Here is a 21,876-nt window from a genome sequence, read left to right on the forward strand (position 1 = left end):
TGTTTTAATATTTGATCAAAGGTGAAATAATGTAAAATGCTGGTATGAATCATTCTCAGTTGTGTTATTTTGTGTAATTTATGTGCAATTATAGCTCCATTCAAATAGTGATTCCCCGCCCCCCAAAGTGCCAGCCTCAAATATTGATGACACTGAGATCAGCAGGTAATAAACTTAATAGTCTTCCTCTGTTGACTTAAGAAAGGCTAGAGAAGGACTGAAGTAGAGAGAGACTGAAGAGGCAAGCTTCTGGCAAAAAAAAAAAAAAAAAAGGAAACTGCCATTGGCTGTGATTTTCTGTCCCTAGCATCTCAGAGGTGGAAAACTACACTTTCAAATGTAAGTTCTGATTACAAAACTAGTTTTAGGAGATGTGGCTGTATATGGTCATCCCCCCACCCACATTTCCCTCTCCGCTTTGTCAGAGAGAAAGTGATGAGGACAAGAGTGGTATCACACTCTATTTCATATCTAAAATTGAACTGGTGTTGCACTCTATGAAGGGTTTTCACTGTAGAAAGCACTGTCTCTCCAATGTTTCGTATGTTTCAAGGCCCACATGAATCTCTCGGTGCATCGACAGAGATGTGAGCTTAACTCAGTTTTCCTGCCAAAAAGTACCCAAAGCAAATACTAACACCGTAAAATGATATAAAACCGTAGCGGCATTAACGTATTCAAAATGTCTGCTATAGCAACTTGCTAAAATTGAAAAGGAGAGTAGGCTCTTCACAAAAAAAGTGATTCCATAAATGCAGCACTCTTTCACAAAGAGAGGAAGTAATTTCACATCATGCACAAAAAAAATGAGAGAGATATTTGTTGTGTATCCTAATTATAAAACTATATCAATAATTAGCTGTATCAAGAAATCCATATGAATGGGGGGGCGGAGTGTGAAGGTGGAAGTTGTCTTGCAATTTTGTGTTCCATAGATTTATAAATGAACTCCCAGCATTAAATAAATATATTTGGTGCCCTTCCTTCCTTATTTCGTTTATGATATTCACATTTAGTTAGAAATGTTATATCACAAGTCTGTTTTTCTATCGCATTAGTCGTACCTTGGATCCCGAACGCCTTGGTACTCAGACGTTTTGGCTCCCGAACGCTGCAAACCCAGAAGTAAGTGTTCTGGTTTGCAAATGTTCTTTGGAACACGTATGTCCAGCGGGGCTTCCGACTGGCTACAGGAGCTTTCTGCAGCCAATCAGAAGCTGCGCTTTGGTTTCCAAATGTTTTGGAAGTCGAACAGACTTCTGGAACGGATTCTGTTTAACTTCTAAGGTACGACTGTACAATACATCAACAGACTTCAAAGATTTCCTGTTGCTAGCAATGACTTGCCTGGCTGCTTCACGCTTAGGCTTAGCCAAGAGAAAGGCATTCTCTGTTATCGCAAAATAGGTAAGGTACCCCTGCCTGTTCGGGCCAGTCTTGCCAGACTCTAGGGTTGTGCGCCCATCTCACTCTATAGGCCGGGAGCCAGCGCTGTCCGCAGACACTTCCGGGTCATGTGGCCAGCGTGACAAGCTGCATCTGGCGAGCCAGCGCAGCACACGGAACGCCGTTTACCTTCCCGCTGGTAAGCGGTCCCTATTTATCTACTTGCACCCGGAGGTGCTTTCGAACTGCTAGGTTGGCAGGCGCTGGGACCGAACGACGGGAGCGCACCCCGCCGCGGGGATTCAAACTGCCGACCATGCGATCGGCAAGTCCTAGGCGCTGAGGTTTTACCCACAGCGCCACCCGCGTCCCTATCGCAAAATAGGGTTCCTTAAAGGATGGCAAGCACAACAGAACCCCCTTTGCAGATCTTTATTAGTGGGACGGGGAATTCATGTGGATTAGGTGTGCTTGACTTGGCTTGTTCTGAAGAAAGAAAATAAAAAATAGCATATGGAAGCAAGTCTTGGTACATAGCAATTGTGTGGTATCTCTAACTAGCCCCAGGTGAGAATCAAACAGTCACCTTTTGGGTCACCTCACAAAGCAAAGATCTCTCATTGGTGTTTGTTGGAGAATTAAGCCAATTCTTTCAACTCTTCCCTTAAGACCAATGGGACTTAAGTGCTCATGTTTTTTTGCTTTAAAAAAGGGTAAGTAAACATTTGGATTTAGTGGAGGGGCGGAAACTTTCCTAACACTTGTTTTTGCTGTGGCTCATTTGCTTCTGCTTAGGTTTGGGCAATTGCTTTTTATTTTCTCCATTTTGCAGAATCCATGTCTTCTTGCTTTTTTCCACATTGGGGAACCAATACAGAATAAAACTGGCATCTTAATCTTTGTATATATTTGAGCAATTTATTGCATTCCTTAGATGCACAATGGCTTAAAATATTAAAATACAAGTGTTTTCCTGCTTTCATGTGCATTTAGTCATTGTGACCTAGCAAAATATGGGTCACATCCATCAGTCTAGACAGATTTTTTTAAAAGGTAAAAAATTATCTTTTAAACACGTGTTACTTATATGTCTGTCATACTTGAAAGGCAATAACAGTGAAAAACATCTGTGCTACAGCTGCAGAATACAGTTGCAGGGAAGACTGAAAAACTAATACTGAGAAACTAACATATTACCAATCAAAACTATTTTTTTAGAGTGACTTTGGCTTTACGTATTAACATAAAGCTGAACTAAGGTTGTTTTCTAATTTCACTCTTCTGTCTTTACAGGTGCTACAGTATCTCAGCAAAGCACACAAATGTGAAATCCAGTCAAAGGACTGGGACAAAGATATTTTCTCTTTTAAGAACGTAGTAAAAGGAGCTTTAGAGCTTGCACATGGTATGTCCTGTATGATTTTTTCGGCAGAAATCATTATTGGTGGGTTACTTTAAAAGGTTCATTTGGCTGTAACATGCCACACTTACTAATACTTAAAAACAAATCCCCAGAAAAACAGAGCTGCCTTAGCTCTACAGTAGGGAAAAGGATGTTCAGGAGAGATTGTGTTAAATGACCAAGTCACTTTCCGTTTCCAGAGATCAATGTGAAGTCTCAGCAGGACCACCAGTCATACATGCAGAAAATTCATTCAGAAATCCATCTGGATCCGCAAGGATCAGAGGCAGATCATTTTAATCAGTCCCTCACTGTACAGAAGCTCTTTCAAACACACAAGCGGGACTGGAAGGCGGTGTGAGTGTGCCTGCCAAGGGCACAGCAAAGCACAGCCCTGCTTGGCACCGGGAGGGGGGCGGGCAGTGCGGGCTCCGTTCACGCTCTGCCCCTGAAGTGGCATTCATATGGCTGAAAAGCAGGGTATAAATTCCTTGAATCAGTATATCACTGACATTCAGCACTTGTATCAGCCAATATTTTCATTCCAATTCATTTGTCCAAAATGGACAAGTTATAGGGCAACTTTAGATAAGCCCAAGGTTAGCACGAAGTACAACAAATAATTAGGGGGAGAACCCTCAAAGGGAGTGATCGTTCCCACCACCACCAAAAAAAAGTCAACGAGGGCCCAGTGTCCATGGAATACTATAACTGTGAGGCTGGAGAAAAACACAGAGATATTATAATGACACACATTCAGTTATGGGCAGTCTCCCCTCCCCCCACACCATTTTGCTTCAAGACCTCACTTACTCATTTATGAAGTTCAGAAGTGTGTCGCCAAAACAGAGCCCTCTGCATGCAAGGAGGAGAAGATATCAGAAGTACAGAAAAGCTTTAGGGAAAATTCCTAAGAGGAAGAACTAACTGGGGTTGAAGAGGTGAGGTGGAGTGGAATGAAGTAGCGGGAAAGAAGGTGGGATTTCAGCAGCACTCCACGCAGCAATATTTTGTTACGGTATTTTATTCTCGTTTTACAGAAACAATGCTGTGTTGTTTCAGTGATTCATGTTGCAGTTCAGAATACCTGCCCCCCCCCTTACCATTTGTATGGGTGCTCCTTTTAATGAGCTTCCTCGCGAAGAGAACTGGCTGAAAGCTTTAGTAGTAATTTATGTCTGCCGTGTTATCACAGTAATCACCAGACTTTTGTTTTGCCTTTTTAAAATTCATCTTGCAGTGGCGATGAGATGCAGCAAAACCAAGTCTAATCACCAAGAGGCACTGCAAATTCTCTCTTCGGCTCGACTCAACTTACGTAGCTTGGCAGCCAGAGCAAAGGTGAGACTGAGATGGGCATCCTTAAAATAGTCTTTTAACGGAGAGGCGGGGTCAGCAAAGGGCTCCCTGTCTCATGGCTTATGTTCTCAAGTACTGCTACAGGCACTTTACTTTTAACTCTTCCATTCTAACCAGAAAAATACTGTAATGGAAAGGAGGAGATATTCTTCGTATGTTTAATCTGTGAAAACTTTACTGGACTAATTTCCTAGAAATATAAGCTGGAATCGGTATACAGAAGGAAGGTAGCTCAACAATGTTCTTCCGACAAAGCCAGGAGGGCAGATGACACCCATTTGTCTGGCTGTACAGATTCTCACACAATCGTCCATAATCCCCAGAGAGCTCTGTAGCCTTCAGCGAGGCTTGTTTTGGACTTCAGCTCAATGAATGCCAAATAAGAGAGAGAAAGCTGAGCCAGACACCATCCTTCCTCCCCAGCTTCTTCACATTGGGTAGCCAGAAACAACTTTTTTTAAAAAAACAAAACATGATGGACAGCTGTCACAAAGGATCCTTTGTGAAAGCTTCCATCTCTCAGGAAAAAGTCTTCTGGCTCTGCTGCACCTGCCAAAAATTGGGCTGTGAGCTGGCAATTGTCTCCCCAAAGAGGACAGGAGGGCAACTTTATTACATTTCTTTATTGTGTTTTGCCATGAATGAATGAAAATTGCCCATTCAATAGAACCCACCCATTGTGACGTTTAATACTGCAATGTGTACATATCAGCCAACAGGTGCAAGTGACCTGAAGTGTCATGGTGTAGCACTAAGGAAATTGAATCACTAAGACTTGGAGCAGGGTCTAGTTTTTCCTGCAAAAACTACCCAATCAATCAAAAGAGAAGGTGGTGATTGAGAGGGTCTGATCTTCAGAACCTGCTCCAAAACTAGAATGGGTTTTTAGTTTATGAGGAAATGATTCACTTCAAGGCATGTTCAGTAGTATCCCAGGCCCCAAATGAGACTGCAGCCTAAATAGGGTTAGGTCACTCCTGCTGTTTTTACAAGTAATCAAAGGTGGGGGAAACCCTAATGTTCACTGTTTGGCCAGTTGGGTTTATAGGTGCAGATGGGTACCAGTGACACACAAGTAGGTCTAAGCATTGACTTTGTGGAATTCCTGCAAAATTGGATTGTATCCTTGCACAAATCAGTAATTCTAGGTCTTGTCCAAAAAGGATGAAGTGGACAGGGCTGTCATTAATTTGTCCACAGGGTGACACTGGTGTGTTTTAACAATGTTGCAGTACTTTTTTTTTTTTAATCTGCATTTAGGATGATTTTATTGTCTTTGGTTAAGAAGAAACTTTCTGTTACAAATCTTTTTTTTTTTCTTCTGCAGCAACTTTTTGCAGACACAGTGAGTGGAGAAGTTTCCAGTGACCTAGCTGAAGAAGTGGCAGCTATGGAGAACTTGATAGTGGAATTGCAGGAACTTAGCAACCAGCTAAGAAATCAGACCTGAGAAAAAGAAGATCCAGTTTCCTGGAAGGAAGGAAGGGCAAAGTTGGCAAACTTCATTGGCTACAGTTTGCGCTAATGAGCTTGCAGTAAATCAGACACCCCAAGCCACTCTCTAATAAATATTTTTCCATATAACGTAGCTTCTAATTGCAGCCAGCATTGCTAGGACTGTAAAGTGTTTTTAAGGTCAGGCCTGTACATTGTCATTTTCGGTGTTTGTGTGATTTCTGTTGGCCTGGGTTTTATAGAACAAAACTAACTGGTTTTTATTTAGAAGGCCCTTTTATTTAGGATTAGTTCTGCTCTAGTGCACCACGTAATTGGCTTCTGTCCACTGATGTGCACTTAGCAGATAGGAGAGATTAAGTCCTGTTGATGTTAGAAGGGAAAAGGGATGGGGGCACTTTGCTCTTGTTTCTAATTGAGATTGGGGGAAGGTCAGAAAGATTGAGAAAACCAAGCAAAAAACGAAATGGCTCTCTTCTGTGGAATTTAAAACAAATGTAATTGTGAAGGATGTGTCAGTTGTGTTATCCTTTGGTTTTGTGGTTTTCAAAGCTTAATCATTTGCAGAAAATGGGCAGCACTTCCCAATAAAGCTACACAACAAAGGCAGCACAAACAATAGCTTGCATCCTAATCCCCTCCATTTCCTTTTCTTTCTGGGAAATGGTGTGTTGTTTTTCTGGTTTTCTATCAGCCTCTGAGGTTCAAATGTAACGGGGCAATCCATAGTCCCACTTTCCTAAGTTTGACCAATAGCAGCTACTGGACTTGATCTGGAAATGGGTTCCAGCTTTCCTTCCTCATTAACCTAAATATGGGTGCCTACAAGAGCCACCTTTTCTAAACCCAACCAAGGCTATTTATCCTGTCTCTAGCATTGACAAGTCAGGTGCCGCCTGCCAAGCCTTTTAACTATCCCTCTTGTTTATCACCAGGATGATAGTATAACATATATTGCCTTTTAAAGTGGAGGTGTCAGTCTTAGAGTCATGGTTTAATTGCTATTAGCCTATACTCTATGAATTTATCAAATCCTTTGTGAAAGTTTCTAGAGTCAGTTTGTTTGAAGGATCTGGTTCTCACAATCATATCCTTACTTCATAAACTAGGATATGCATGAGGGGTGTGTGTGTGTGTTGATGCACATAGCTCCCAATGGTGTCTTGAGAGAATACAACATTCAGAGAGCAAAACACAAAAATATTCTGTTCGTTCTTTTCCTCTCCTCCCCCATCAAATCAAGCCAGCTGACTCTTACATTTTACTTTCTGTCATAAACATTTTTACAGGACACTTTCCCTTCTCCACATCCTCCCCCACCATTGTTCCCTCTGTTTGCTGCTCAAATGCCAAAGTCATCCTGGAAAAGTTAGTAGAATTGAGAGAGAAAAGAGAGACACTTCCCACTTCCTTCCTCACCCCTATGTACATTTCAAGGCTGAGATAGCTCCCTTCCCACTTTCAAAAAGGGCGCAGTAGTAGAATACAGAGCCTTTGAAGATGCTGCCACATTGGGGATGGAGTAGCCTTTGAGTGAACACATAGTTGCCTAACTCAAGAACTACCCACTCGGCCTGGCATAGTCTCTGCAAGGCCTCATCATTTCACTGAAACACCATGGATTAAGCCTGGGACCATTTGCATGCAAAGCACAACCTCCACCCCTAAATTTTTTGTCTTTCCACTTTTGCTTTTCACGTTCACACTTAATGTTTTTAGGTGGAAATGCAGTGCATTTTGTCTACGTCCAAAAAACCCCCAAGTGTGTGAGGAAGCCTGGATTGTGAGCCACGTTTGGAATTTGGAAAGCCTTTTTTCCTTTTCCTGTTGCACTATTTCCACGTCCCAGAGGAGCCATGAGAGGGCATCCTGTTGTTTCCTTTTCTGCTTACAGATGAAGTGGGAGGGGATATTCACACTGCTGTAGAGCGTCCAGCTGCAGAATAGCAGCAGATGACCTTTCTCGTGCAACAGTTCTATAATAAGGCCTGGGTTGCAAGCATCCTTGGAATGGTGCTTTCTCTAGGAATGATAATTAACGTTCACGGATGGTGAAGTCACTCCAAGGAGAGTTCAGTGAGTCCTCTGTCATCAGTTTGTGCATTCCCCCCCCCCCCACTCCCGTCATAACTTAGTGTAAAAAGTTGCAGGATTCACACACACAAAAATCAGTAACATTGTTAAAAACTTTCTAGGCTGGGTCATTTTGTACTTAAAGGGCTGTGCTGAGAAGGCTGAAAAGGGGGACCAACTCCAGTAGTATACCTCACTCCAGCGACTAGTGTATGGTTTCTGATCCACTTCTTCCCCTTTCCGTTCCCAGTCTCATAAAGAACTCAACCTCATAAGTTCAACAGCTCCTATAAAGGGTCATAAGTGGAAATAATGTGGATGGGCAGCAGGGACTGGGGATGGTGGAAGGACATCGACCTAGGGTCAGTGCACACAACCTTCCCAAGGGGATAAGACATGTATATGAACATAGAAATTTGCCTTGTAGTGAATCTGACCATGGTCTGTCTAGTTCAGTATTGCCTAAACTGACTGACAGTAGCACTTCAGTGTTGCAGACATGGAATCTCCTCAATCTGATTTATATCCTATGCCCTTTTAAAATGTGTTTTGGGGAGGGGGCTTTGTTGTTGTTGTTTTTATTATTATGTATTTAGTGGTTTTATATCTTGATTCTATTCTGTGAACCACCCTGAGATCCCCAGGTATAGGGCGGTATATAAATTCAATAAATCATCAATGCTACATGGTACATGGGGATTCCCAGGACTGAACCTGGCATTTACTTCCTGGAAACATCTGCTATACCACTGAACAACACTTTCTGCCAGTTTCTTGCATCTTTCTATCTGTAAAACCAAGCAGCATTAACATTTAGTTCTAGGATTTTTATTATTCAGGTTTCTTTATACTCACTATCCAGAAAATGGTATATTGTTTGAAGAGGAGAAGTAAAAATGTGATAATTGTAAATTCTAGACATTTGGATCATTTCCCTACAAAAAAATTGATAATATCAAGGTTTAATGGTTTCATCAGGGTATCTTCCAAACACTTTAAATAAAACCACCTTTTTCAAAGTTTTGGTTTCCAATATATGTGGTTCTGTGATACTGGGAAATTAACAAATCTCTGCTTTGCTGAGTAATTATAAATATCAGTGATATTTCTGTCTTCAGTTGCCAAGATCCAAATAGTGTTAAAGGAACAAATGAGAGAACAAAAAATAGGGATTAGTGGCACACACTTTGGATTCTTAGTACTTAAATAAACTGGAGTGTGTCTAGGAAAAAATTAAACTGGGGACAGGCCTAACTAATCTGGAATTCTTGTCAGTAAGATTACTCAGATTGGCTGCTGCCTGTTCCAAAGATCATTTTTAAATGCCTATGGTGACTGGAAAATATTATTTTAAAATACTGTGCTTGTGTGTTTGTAACAAAGGAAGGGCTAGTACAAAGAGGATACACTTAAACTTTTAAAGCAGTAAATCTGTTTATCCATTAGGTATAGCGTTTGGATGCTATCGTCCTGTTACAAGAGCATAGCACAACATTTTATTTGTTAGGAATATTTATGTCTTTCTGACCCACTTTTCTAGTAAGGTGATCTGAATGGTTTGTAATGCGAGTGATTGTATCTTGATAAGATGATCATAAGGTCCTTGAAACACATTTTGGGTTTTGGCCCATCTTTTGAGAACCGGTGTCATGGCATTTATACCTTTTGTTGAATGATTCGCCAGTAACACCTATCACAAAACCTGCAGTTAATGTGCCAAGGTATACATGAAATATCAGCTACTGCAAAAGCTTTGAATCAGTACTAAATCCCTAGGGACCATTTTCCCACCCTTCTTAGCTCAGAAGGCTACTTTTGCCATAACTACTAAGAGTTTTGATGCTTTATTTTCTGATAAGGCAGAAGTGAGGGGAACACATGGTCCTCTAGGTGTTGCTAGGTCATAACTCTGGCCATTCATTCCATGCCTCTGTTTTAAGGCAGTTAAATGTATTAGGCATACAGATAATTTAATGTGTGATAGGACTCAAGTGATACATATGGATGTATTCATGCAACACTATCCATGTACAGTCCTTGCCCAAAGTTCTCACAATCCGAAGTTTGAAAGTGAGCAAGAAAGGTTCAGGATGGGGAGTCAGCAAGGGAACAGGAATGTATGAGAGCAAATGCAGTTTCATGTACTTTTTGTGGCTGGAAATTAAGACAGAGCAGGGGATTGTGAGGGCTTCATGGAACAGTAGGTTTTGAGGCGAGCTGTGAAGGAAAACAGGTGGCAGTGGCACTACACAGGTGTTCTCAAACCTGGAATTCCATCCCAGGAGTGGTAAAGAATAATATAGGCCAAGCCACCTTAAGAAAGCAGGAGGAAACGAGTGTGCTTGCTATTTACCAACTGGTAACATTCCACAGTGCACATCCAAATACTGTACCTGGTAAGCCCAGTAGCTGAAACATCCAGCCAATTGGTGAAAACTGCCACTCTATTTCACAAATTCTGCAAATGTGGATATGTGGTAAATTTTCTCTGTGATTACCTATAATTTGGCACACAGATAGTTCAACAATGTGTAAAACCTCCTAAAAGGACATCTGTTACAAATGGAAAAACAATGAACTCATAACGGTTCAAGCAACAGTGCTGTGCGACACAGGAAGGTTTTTCTTAAATGTTTAGAAGTGCTTATAAATAGATAGGTTTCAATCAACAAGAAGCTCATTCAGGCATGCACTCAAATATAGTAGCAGCATTCATTAGACAAACATTTCTGCTAATCCCTCGGCTATGCTAATAAAAGAGTGATCCTTCTAGACTGCGGATAGTTCAACTCCTATTATTTAAGCCTAATAACAATTGTATTAAGTTTGAGCAAGGGGTTCCGTTCAGCTTAAACTAACTTGAGATCTCATTAAAATGGTTGTGGAATAGACATTTCTCTAGTTGAGAATAATTAAAATGCATGTGAGATTAATGTGGATTTTTTAAAAGCAGTAGAACTTTTTCTCCCCAATACCTAGTTATTCAGAATATGCTATTTGACCCCAAAAAATGTTGTAGTAAATAAATTGTATTTGTAGCAACATAATTACCATTGCCACTGGCTCCAGGCAGGACTTGGTGTCATACTTAGCACAAAGCCCCTGGTGAGTGCAGCCCAACCACATAATACCAATCCTGAAAGAACTTCATTTCTGGGCTGAAATTAAGATGCAGGTGTTGATCTACAAAACCCTAAGCAACTTGAGAATTAGGTAGCTAATGAAACACCCAAGCCTGTTATCAGCCTGTCTGTGTCCTTAGTTCATAGGAGAGAACCCCATCTCATTCTACTGTCAGAGGAAATATATTAAGTGGTGACACAAGAGGGCCTTCTTCATGGTGATAACCCAACTCTTGAATGCCATCATCCCAAAGTCAACTTTATTTACATTCCAGCACCAGGCTAAGCCCCACCTACTTACCCAAACATTTTGAATGGTTATTCAGTCATGACTGGATTTACTGCAGAATATCTGTTCTTGCTGCTCATTGTTTTGGGATCCCCCTCTTTTATGGTTTATTATTTTAATATTACTATTAGAAATTTAACTAAGTAACCAAATGTCAAATCTCCCCACCAACAGGTAGGGGTCACTCACATTACTTGTTTCCTCCACCCTTGCCAGCAGCAGCCAATTATCTGGGGATGGCAGGTTATGAGGGTGGGGGCATTGAAGCTGCAGATGGGCATCTAAATATAAATGATCTTTCACATTTCAAAGGAGAGTGGGGAAAACTTGCCACAAGATGCTGGCTTCCATGGCAGTCCCCTGTTGAGTATAATATGTGGATCTGCTCCAGTACAATTAATGTGGCTTAGAGCTGCCTTTGAAGTTGATAACCTTCAGATGTTTGGAACTACAGCTCCCATCAGCCCCAGTCAGCATGGACAACAGGCAGACAGGATGGAAGTTGTAGTCCAAAGCATCTGGACGACACAAGGTTAGGAAAGGCTAGACTACTGGAGACTCGTATTATTACACGTATACACATAAGATTGCTCTGTGGCCTAGTTCTAAATATGGATATTATCTCTCACTTGCATCCATGTTTGTTTGTTTTTAAAGAAACTTTATTAAGAAATTGAATAATTTCTCATGAAAACTGCTTTGTATAAATGTCTCTTTAAGCTTGCTCTCGTATTTAAAAAAGACCCTTTGTGGTTTTTTAGTTTCTTGTTACCTGTATGCAATTTTCCTTGCCTGCATCATCGCAAAAGATTTTCCTCGTGGCTGCTATCAGCCTCCCCTTCCCCCCCTTCTTCCTGCCTTACTGTAAACTCTAGTGACCTGCAAGTCTTAGTCATCTACACCAGGCATATCCAACTCCCAAGAGACTGTGATCTACTCCCAGTATAAAAACACTGGGAGTGATCTACCAAGTGTCATTGGAGGAGGAGGAGCTTTTTTTAGGAGAGAAGTGCTCAGAGTTGTTGAGCTTTTTGAAGGAGGACTGCACAGAATTTTTTAACTTTCCCCCCATAACTTTTTGTACATGATAAGGATCCTGTGATCTACTACTACTGGTTGGACATCCCTGATCTACACCATCCCTTGGCCCGAAACAAATGCAATGATCTCTGCAAAAGAATAGCAGCCAAGTTTTCTGACAGCCAGTACAGTATTAATGGTGCTAAAGTGCTTGCTTATATAAAAGGGAGTTGGAATATTTAGAGGCATCACAACTAAAACAAACAATTTAATATCATTAGCAGGGGAAATCAGGGAATTAACCCTAGGATGGCTGGCATTTTCCAGATCTGCTCAAATACTATGTTTTTTCAGCCTTAATGACAGGGATGCACCCAAATGTGTTTCCTTTTGCTGCTTCACTGTTTTTGGAGGGCTGCCTGCTTTTGACACTCCCTTACTTTCTACTCAGGTCAGTCTAACTTACCTCTCCACACATATTTTTCACCTTATTTTCCTTTAAGATAAGGGTCAAACTGTTGGCAGCTTTGTCTGCGATGGAAGGCAGCAGCTGGAGGAGTGGGAGGGGTGGTTCTTCTTCTTTTACTTGGCTTGGATTTTGCTTTTATTGCCCATCCCACAAATGAATCCACTTCAGTGACGGTGGTCAGAAATCTCTGTAGGACAAAAAAATGTAATTATTAAAGCTGGCCAAAACAAAATTCATAGAAAGGAAAAAGAACAAAATCAGCAAAACCTGTGGTAAACAAAAGCTGCCGTCTGTAAACTCTTTGCAATCACTGGCTGAGCTATGGCCATGTTGCAGAAGCCTGGGAAGGAAATGTGAACGGTATTCTCATGTTTTGCACCTGGACACACCGTGTGAGAATATATGTGATCCAAGTAAATGCAAATATAGGAATACTAGGCACAGTTTTGAGGATCGGGGCTTTTGAATGACAAGGCAGTGAAAATGACAGCGTGGATGACTTGGACAATAAGGCTTTTTATGTTCCAATTACTGTAACATGAAAAAACCTGCAGAGATGCTACATTACAGCAATTTTGAAACATCAGAAAATACAACGCAAACTAGTGTATAGTATGAATCCAGAAGTCCTGTGTTCATATCTTGCCTCTCAGGCACCTATAGGCAACATGTGTTTTTCCCTTTCACAGGCAGTAAGATGATAATACTGGTCTACAATACAGGATAGAGCAAGTACCTATTAAAGCACTTAATGAACTCCTTTGCTAGTTTTGTGCAACAATACTACCTGCTCCTTTGGCTCGTGGATATTCAGACCAATGCGCATTTACAGTTTTTACCAGGAACATTTCTGTGAAACCGATATATAAACCAATAAAAATGGCCCAGCTACGAAACTTTACAAACTTCAGGAGCACAGATAAGACTTTCTTGTACCAGCAAGCATTTTAAGGTATTTGGAGAGATTTAATTAAGTTGTTGCATGCATGGAACAAGGTCCACTCACACAACAGGACCTCCCCTGTCTCTTCCCCCATGCCCCCTAAAATCTGCTCTGGAGGGTTGGGGGGAACCCAGAAAAATGGGAGAAGTCTCACTGCATGATCAAACCTTGTTCCATGCACACATACCCCAATTCCTTGCACGCTACATTGAATTTCACCCAGAGTTTGCTTTTATGATAAATCTTTATTATTCCACTTTCTCTGGATTATTTGTACGCTGATTAGAAATGCAAATAAGTAAGTGGTCTAGAAATGTCTTAAATAAATGAATAGTATGCACCAAGAAAAGATTAGTTAAAATGCTTGAGGCCCAAGAGAATGGCAGCTCTTTTAAGTATTTTTAGCTCTTAAGTTAGGCAGGTGAGGGCCTGGTAAGTGTCTGAATGTGACACTGCTGTACAGCCCTATATAAGCAACGCTTTGATCTGTTGATTTTGAACGAAATCCCAAAATGAGTGTAATATATTTTCATTTCTGAGACTATTAATAGTTTAGAACTCTTCTAACTGTTATCATTTACCAGAGTTAAAGTGTATGTGGGGGGTTGAGAGGGAGGAAGGGGGGGGAGAGAGAGGGGGGGCAGCATAATGGAAAATGAAAGGGGTGTCTCCACCAATTTTACCCTTTCCATTTGGCAAACCATGTCCTTGACAAGAGTATTGCTTTTTAATTTCCTGCCTTGCTGGTTTGTGCTCATTGCCCTCCCCAATGATCTCAGTTCAGCTCTGAGAGTTGTGCTTTACTGGTGAAGAGCAAGGATTCGGATGTTGTATATAAGTCTCTGCTAAATGTTGACCTCAGGCAACACCCCCCAGCTATGAAGTCGCAGTTTGCATAGATGGCCTGGAAAACCTGTCAGCATCTGCCAGTGCTTCTGCCAGAAAAAAACCCAAAAACATTGCCAGATCAGCCCTCCTGCCCAATTTTTTTTCCATTCTCTTTTTTTCCAGAACAAAAATAAAAATAAAAATTGGTACTTTGTGGTTTGCTTTAGAATGGTCTTCCTCTGAGTATACTTGTGGGATGTGAGTGGATGGAAAGGATAATTGGGAAATGGGCACATTCTCTTTTCCTTCTTATATGGCAGCAGAGAATAGATGAAAAGGTCAACTCTCCTCCTTCCAAACCATGCAGGAGACAACAACAGAGCAAAACAGTTTTTCCTGCATTAGAATGCAATGTTACATCACAAAAATTGTTAGGATCCTTTTTCCTAATTCTGTCATGGCTGTCATAGAGAGGGAGGCATCACCTGGTTCCGAATCTTAGCGTCTCCCCACTTCATGTATCCGGTACCCACAAGGGTGCCCCCACCCTATAGTGGGGAAAACATTACTTTGTGCAATGTGAATGTAATATTTTTTGTGTGCCAGCTGGGGATTTGAATGGTTCTTCAAGTAAGTGTTACAGGATACCAAAAAACAGCAGAAGCACTCTTTGGTTATCTCCTCTTCCTCTTCTGTGCATGGTCTTCAAAAAGCTTTCTTCCCAGCTTCATTAACCTACGCTTTTTTACTTTCTGCATCCAGAACCCTATCCACCGATCCTAAATTTACTTCCTCAACAGTAAGCCCATTCAGAGGGCCTTAACTCCATACAAGCGTGTCCAGGATTGCAGCCTTAAAATTAACATTGAGCTCTTTTCTTGACAGTCCTTTATCTCAAGTTATTCATAAAAAATTGGCCAGCTACAGTCCCTTTCCAGAGAGCCCTTAAAATGGATCTATCACACCCAGCAAGCATCAGCTTGACACCTAAGTTATAGCAATATTATTTTACTCCAAGGCATCTATCCCATATTTTAAAATGTCATACCTTGACTTCAGCAGGGAAAGATTTATAGTAGCTGTTCCCAAAGGCAAACAGAAGATCCTCCCTAAGCTTCTGTTTGAAGTCTGGTGTAAACACCAAGAGTGCAATGCGAAGGGACTTGTGAAATGTATACCCCTGTCCTCCCTTCAGCTGCTAACTGAGCTCGACACTTTCAAGACAAGAACATTTGGAATGGTTTCACTTTAACTGACCTTCATACTCATATGCTGAATATTTTCTAAGATGAAACCTGAGTATTTTTTTATGATGACACTTAGGGCACTCACAATTATTTTGTGGGGGCAATTGGAGGAAACAACCAGTGATGAGGTAGGTGCCTGCGAAGTGCTAGATAGCAGCTTCTTGCAGTAGTTTCAGGTCTCCACACTACCAAACTTCTCAGAGGGCGTGGTACATACAATACATCTACCAAGTCAAGCTGAGTCCCTGCATTGACGCCTCTAAAGCAGGGGTGGAGATCCTGTCACTTTCCAGATGCTGTCACTTTCCAGATGCTGTTACACTCCAGCTCCCATCAGATGCTCCAGCCACCATGGGCAAAGGCAAGGGATTATGAGAGTTGTAATCCAGCCACTGATGTTGGGAAAGATGGAGGGCACAAGGAGAAGGGGACGACAGAGGATGAGATGGCTGGACAGTGTTCTCGAAGCTACCAGCATGAGTTTGACCAAACTGCGGGAGGCAGTGGAAGACAGGAGTGCCTGGCGTGCTCTGGTCCATGGGGTCAGACACGACTAAACAACAACAGCAACAATCCAGCCACATCTGGAGGGTCACAGGTTTCCCATCTGCTCTAAAAAAGTTACAAGATCATCATGGCACTGCAGTCTAGCTCCGGTCTTTAGAGAGGGCATATTCTCAGAACAGGAGAGGGCTCCCACACAGTCCAAAGTAAGGCCCCCTCCATATTGTTAGTTCAGGTTTAGGAATCACATTATTACAATTTACAATTACAAATTACAATTTGCTACAAAAAAGCTTGTTTCGGAATCAAAATACTGTATACATTAATCCTTTTTTTCTACAGTTCATTACTTCATAAGCTGTTATTTACTATATTAGCAGCATTTGTCCATTGAATTTGGTAAATTAAATGATAAGAGTATTTATCTCACTTTGTGACCAGTATTGGTTTTTCCATTACTGGTCTCCATTTTTCTAATAAAAATATTGTAACTTACCTGTTCTTTTTTTGGGCACATGGTTAGGTTTGAGTTTCAGCTATTTTTTATTAGTTAGTTAGTTACTAATTTAAAATATTTGTATATCACACTTCATTGCTGAATTTCAGGGCAGTTTACAAAATACAATAAAACACAGTGCGATGAAACAGGGATACAAGTCAGGGTTTCTCACATCCAGATACAACGCAAGCCACTAGTGTTGGTAACATATTGGTAATGTAGGATTGATATGTCTGGATTTGTCTGTGTTTTCTGCCTCAACCTCAGCATCAGAATGTAAAAAGAGCCTTGCTGGATCCAGCCAATGGCTCACCAAGTCCAGCATTCTGTTCTCAGAGTGGCCATCCAGGTGCCTGTCGGAAATATGCAAGCAGCACTTGAGCATGATGGCATTCTGCCCACTTGTGACTCCCAGCATCTAGCATTCAGGGGCATACCGCCTCTGAAACTACAAGTAAAATACAGCCATTGCAGCTAGTAGCCTTTGATTGCCTTGTCCTCCAGTAATTTGCCTCGCCATCTTTTAATAACAACATGTAAATACTAAAATATTAGATATCAAAAATATTTACACCATGGGGAAATATTGAAACTGCGTTAAGTCTCAATGATTTGCATATGCAAGGATAGGAGTGGCTGACATGTTAATAGGTCTGGCTGCACAGTGTTCATCTCCAGGCAACTATATGTTCAAGTGTAACTTTGGGTATAGAAAACAACTGGCTTAGTTAAATATAAGGTGCACTATGTCTGCTGTATTTCTCGTTAATCACGAACTGTTAAAAATACTTGCACCCAACTGGGAGGATGATCAGCCTGACATAAACAGTCTCTAGCCAGGTGTAGCATGTTCAAATTAAGACATTTTATTTACATACTACTGGGAGGAAGGGACGTGTGGAATGAAGGTTAATCAGAGGCCTCTGTATCAAATAACTGCTTATTAAAGCTATACTTTAACCTCCTTTGGTCTGTGTTACTGGGATTATTTGACCTGACTGCCTTCCTTTTTAAACAGACACTACAACTGATCAGGACAGCAACTACTTGAATCTCAGTAATTTAATTTTGTTTATTACTCTATAGAGTAATTTACTGCAGAACATACTTTCCTGATTTCCATAATATACCTTGTACAAAGTTGTTGTACAATCTCAGTGATTCAGTCTGCTTCATGAGTCTTGAATGGCTCTCATTGCTGAATACAGAGGACATGGGTGTTGGCTTGTTTGAAAGCAACATTTCTGACAAGAATTAAGAAGGCATGAAAAATGAAGTGTGAATTAAATCAGCTGAGAAAAGATGAAGCCCGAGTGTGTTCTCTTCTGTGTGAGAGCAGCTCATGACTGCAATGGCTGGCGACTCCTTACGAAAGGTTGATTCAAGTAGTAATTTTGAGAGATTTATTTAATGTAGGAAAATGTGTTATCCCTTACAGGCTGGTTGTCTTCATCAGGAACATGCAGTACGACTTGACCCTATGACTAAATTACCACAAAAACTATGCTGGCCCACCCATGGGTTTTTCTCACACAACTTGATATTTGAGCAAGTCACATGAAATGCTTCACCATCCCCTTTGCAACACATACATTCAATCTGTGCACTGGGGAAAAAATCAATACTTTTTCAGATTAAAAACACCCCCAAAATCTTTAAGATCCAACAGTCAGAGGAGAATATAGCAGCCCTTTCTCAAGTTGTTCTCCCTCTCATCCACAATGATCTAAAACAGCTACAGTGGTACCTTGGGTTAAGTACTTAATTCGTTCCGGAGGTCCGTTCTTAACCTGAAACTGTTCTTAACCTGAAGCACCACTTTAGCTAATGGGGCCTCCTGCTGCCGCTGCACCACCAGAGCACAATTTCTGTTCTCATCCTGAAGCAAAGTTCTTAACCTGAAGCACTATTTCTGGGTTAGCGGAGTCTGTAACCTGAAGCGTATGTAACCTGAGGTACCACTGTACTTCCTAGCCACAGAAAGCCAGATAATACAGACACAAACACAGGGTCCAGGCCCAGCAGCAAACCCGGATGCCAACTTTGCCCCCATATCGACTTGGGCAACACTCTTACCAAAGCTAATAATGTCAGACACCAGACTATTCACTTGCTCATTTTCCAGTGGTGCATACAATCATATGCCAGCAATGCCCATCTGCACTGTGCGTAGAACAAGCCAGCCTCCACAAAAACAATGAATGGACATGAAGAGGACATCAGAAATAGCAATATCCAGAGAACATTTTAACATACTTGGGCACTCTGTAACTGACCTTAAAATGGCCCTACAAGAACACAGACTCCAACAGAAAACTCCAGTGGGAAACTGTTAATTACAATTTATCAGGCAATTCAGTTATGTCACCTGTAGCTTGAATTAATATTGTTTGATTTTAATCACATTGCATGTGATTATTGGCTTACCAATGCTGGGTTATTTGTTTTATCACCAACGCTCCCTCACTATATGGTCACTGCACTGTTGTGTTAATTGGTCAGGGTAACTTTGACTTTCAGGTAAATGTTGTCATTTAATTTCCCTCTAAATTTGCTCCTCCACGTGCCACACGCTACATGTGTATTTGTGCTTGCCAGTTCAGGACTGCACAACATGCATCAGATAAAGTGAAGTATAGACCACAGAACTTATGCCATTAAAAAAAAGTTGGTCTATAAGTTGCCACAAGACTCTCTCTTACTTTTTTATAACATTTGAGCACATTCACCTATATTTTGCGCGTGACATTATCATTTTATGTGTTAACCTTGTCTCTAAAATTATTCCTTTGTGTTATCAATCATTCTGTTTGTTAGTTGAGCTCTTTTTTTTTGCTTTATTTTTTTCACGGGTTTGGTGGAACAATTTACGGTGTGTTAAAGAAGGACTCCATAGTGACCAAACATAGAAAACTGAGCTCACACTTGGATACACTGTGGTATAATAAAATACTCCAATAAGATTGGCATAGATGTTAGGTAAAATAAAAATGCAAATACTCAGAAGATCAATAACATTCCATTCTTCCTGACCCATAATTTACAAGACACTTGGGACTCACTTACTGATGAAGATAATATACACTGTTTGGGTATTTTCATTGAAAGCTGGCATTGGTTACACAGATAGTCTAAGACATCTTGATTACTAAAAAAAAAGACTGAACACAGAAAATGTTTACAGTAACAAAATGGTTTGCATATCATGCTAAGTCATAGTTTGATTTAAACCATAATTTCACCATGATTATGCCTCCCACCCATTATGATGTTTCCCCCTGCCCTCATGGGTACAAGACTTATCAACTATACAGTGGTACCTCGGTTTTCGAGTGTCTCGGAAGCTGAACGTTTTGGTTTTCAAATGCTGAAAACCCAGAAGTAATTCCTTCCATTTTTGAACATGTTTCGGAAGTGGAACAGCTTCTGCTGTGTGTTTAATTTTTCCAACTGAACTTTCAGCCAGCGCCTCGGTTTTCAAATGTTTCAGAAGTAGAACGGTCTTCAGGAACAGATTCTGTTCAAGAACCGAGGTACCACTGTATCATCATCATCATCATCATCATCATCATCATCACCACCATCATTTATATTTGTCGTTGTTTTATACAAATAAGTCTCAAAGGAATTTATCATGATAAAATACAAACAAATATAATTAATTTTAAGCCAGAAAGTTTAAAAACAATGTACAATACATTTATAAAATGATCATCCAACCAGTCTTACCTCACTACCACTAAAATATCAGCACCACTTAACTATCAAAGGCCTTGGTAAATAAAAATGGTGTAGCTTGGTGTCTAAAAACAAACAATGATGTCGCCAGATGTATTTCTCTGGGGATAGCATTCCACAAATGGAGAGCAGGGCCACCACTGAAAATATCTGCTGTTGTGTGGTCACCCTTTCCAACTCCCTAAAACTGAGCACATGAAGGAGGACCTCTGATTAAGACTACAAAATCCAGACTGGTTCATATGAGGAGAGATGGCCCAGGAGTTACTGGGGTCTTGAACCATAAAATGTTTTCTAGGTCAAAAACTGCTCTTAAACTGTGCTGAGAAACTAACAGTCAACCCCAAATTGGTATAATATTGTTATGAGTCTTGGGGGGCGGGTTGCCATACCCCCCCCCAATATCTTGGGCCAGCCGTAAAGCTGGCTACTGAATAGCTGTAGTTTCCAAAAGCAGCCCAATGTACAACACATTACAGTAATCTAACCTAATATGTCATAATGTTAGGTTCAATATCCCATTATCTGGTTCAATAGATCTGTTAAGATCTTTGCACATTTGTCCTATTTAAAATTATTTCTCAAGGTGAATCTAGTTTGTTCTCTAAATCAAGCACTAAAGCTTCCATTATCTTTAATGCAATGATTTTCTTTTACGAACAAAATGGACAATAGCATCTCACTATATATTTTATGCTGATTTCACTACAAAAGGGGGTATGTCTTAGAATATTTGAATGCTAAGCAGCAGTTCTACTAAGAATCAGAGCTTGGCTGTACTGACCAATAATTCCAATAGTCACCACACCCATGTCATCTAAGTTAATTAAAAACAGAAGTGTTTTAAAAAGTAGTATCAGTGGATTTTGTGGGTTTCTGATTTAGCCTCTGCAAAAGTGAACGAAGTGATTTATTTCATACTGGCTGTGTATAGTTGTTTGATTGATGGGTAGCCCAATTCACAACCCAGTTCACCTGAAGCATTTGGATTTCAGCCAATTCAGTCCCATTGGCTTCAACAGATCGTTTTAAATGAAAAGCCTTTGGGTTAGTCAGGTGGTGGATTTGTCCGTAAAAAAATAATGATGATGATGATGATGATGTACACTGTACTTGTCTTGTCAAACAATTTATTTACAAAAGTGCTGCCCAGCATATATATTTGGTATCAGTATTTATTTAAAATTTTTGAAATGCACCTTTTGTGGTGCAGGTTTTAACAAACTTCAGGAATCTTTCCAAGAATTTAATGAAAGTGTTGAGAGGTCTAGGTTTCTGTCCTGCTAGCTTAATGCCACAAGCCTCATTTCTGATATTTTGCACCCTGGTTCTCCAGCGAGGGATATGACATTAAGCTGGAACAATACTGATGGGTTGCAAAACCACATCTACCTGTTACTCCTAGAGGATTAATGAAAACATACAAGTAAACAACAAAATAGAAACATTGAAATTGTTACGGCTGTTAAAGCTCTGAACAATTTGGGACCATGATACCTTCTCTAATATGAGCCGGCCTGACCAAAGTTAATCAACAGGTGC

At 40.7% G+C, this 21,876-nt stretch overlaps 1 protein-coding gene and 1 long non-coding RNA gene across 3 annotated transcripts in view; one reads left to right on the top strand and one right to left on the bottom strand.

Moving 5' to 3' along the window:
* Nucleotides 1–8,694, top strand: part of TTC27 (tetratricopeptide repeat domain 27) — an 86,823-nt gene extending 78,129 nt beyond the window's left edge. The window contains exons 18-20 of the mRNA XM_081856566.1: nt 2,680–2,791; nt 4,029–4,129; nt 5,475–8,694. Coding sequence (XP_081712692.1) covers nt 2,680–2,791; nt 4,029–4,129; nt 5,475–5,597 — 336 coding nt within the window. The 3' untranslated portion in view covers nt 5,598–8,694. The remainder of the gene's footprint in view (nt 1–2,679; nt 2,792–4,028; nt 4,130–5,474) is intronic.
* Nucleotides 8,532–21,876, bottom strand: part of LOC309338987 — a 29,304-nt gene continuing 15,959 nt past the window's right edge. For both annotated transcript variants that reach the window (XR_014155124.1, XR_014155125.1), the window contains 2 exons: nt 12,573–12,762; nt 8,532–8,610 (listed from right to left, as the gene is read on the bottom strand). This is a non-coding gene — a long non-coding RNA (uncharacterized lncRNA). The remainder of the gene's footprint in view (nt 8,611–12,572; nt 12,763–21,876) is intronic.

The sequence above is a fragment of the Podarcis erhardii genome (assembly GCF_964252035.2).
Source record: "Podarcis erhardii genome assembly, chromosome: 3".
Classification (NCBI taxonomy): domain Eukaryota; kingdom Metazoa; phylum Chordata; class Lepidosauria; order Squamata; family Lacertidae; genus Podarcis; species Podarcis erhardii.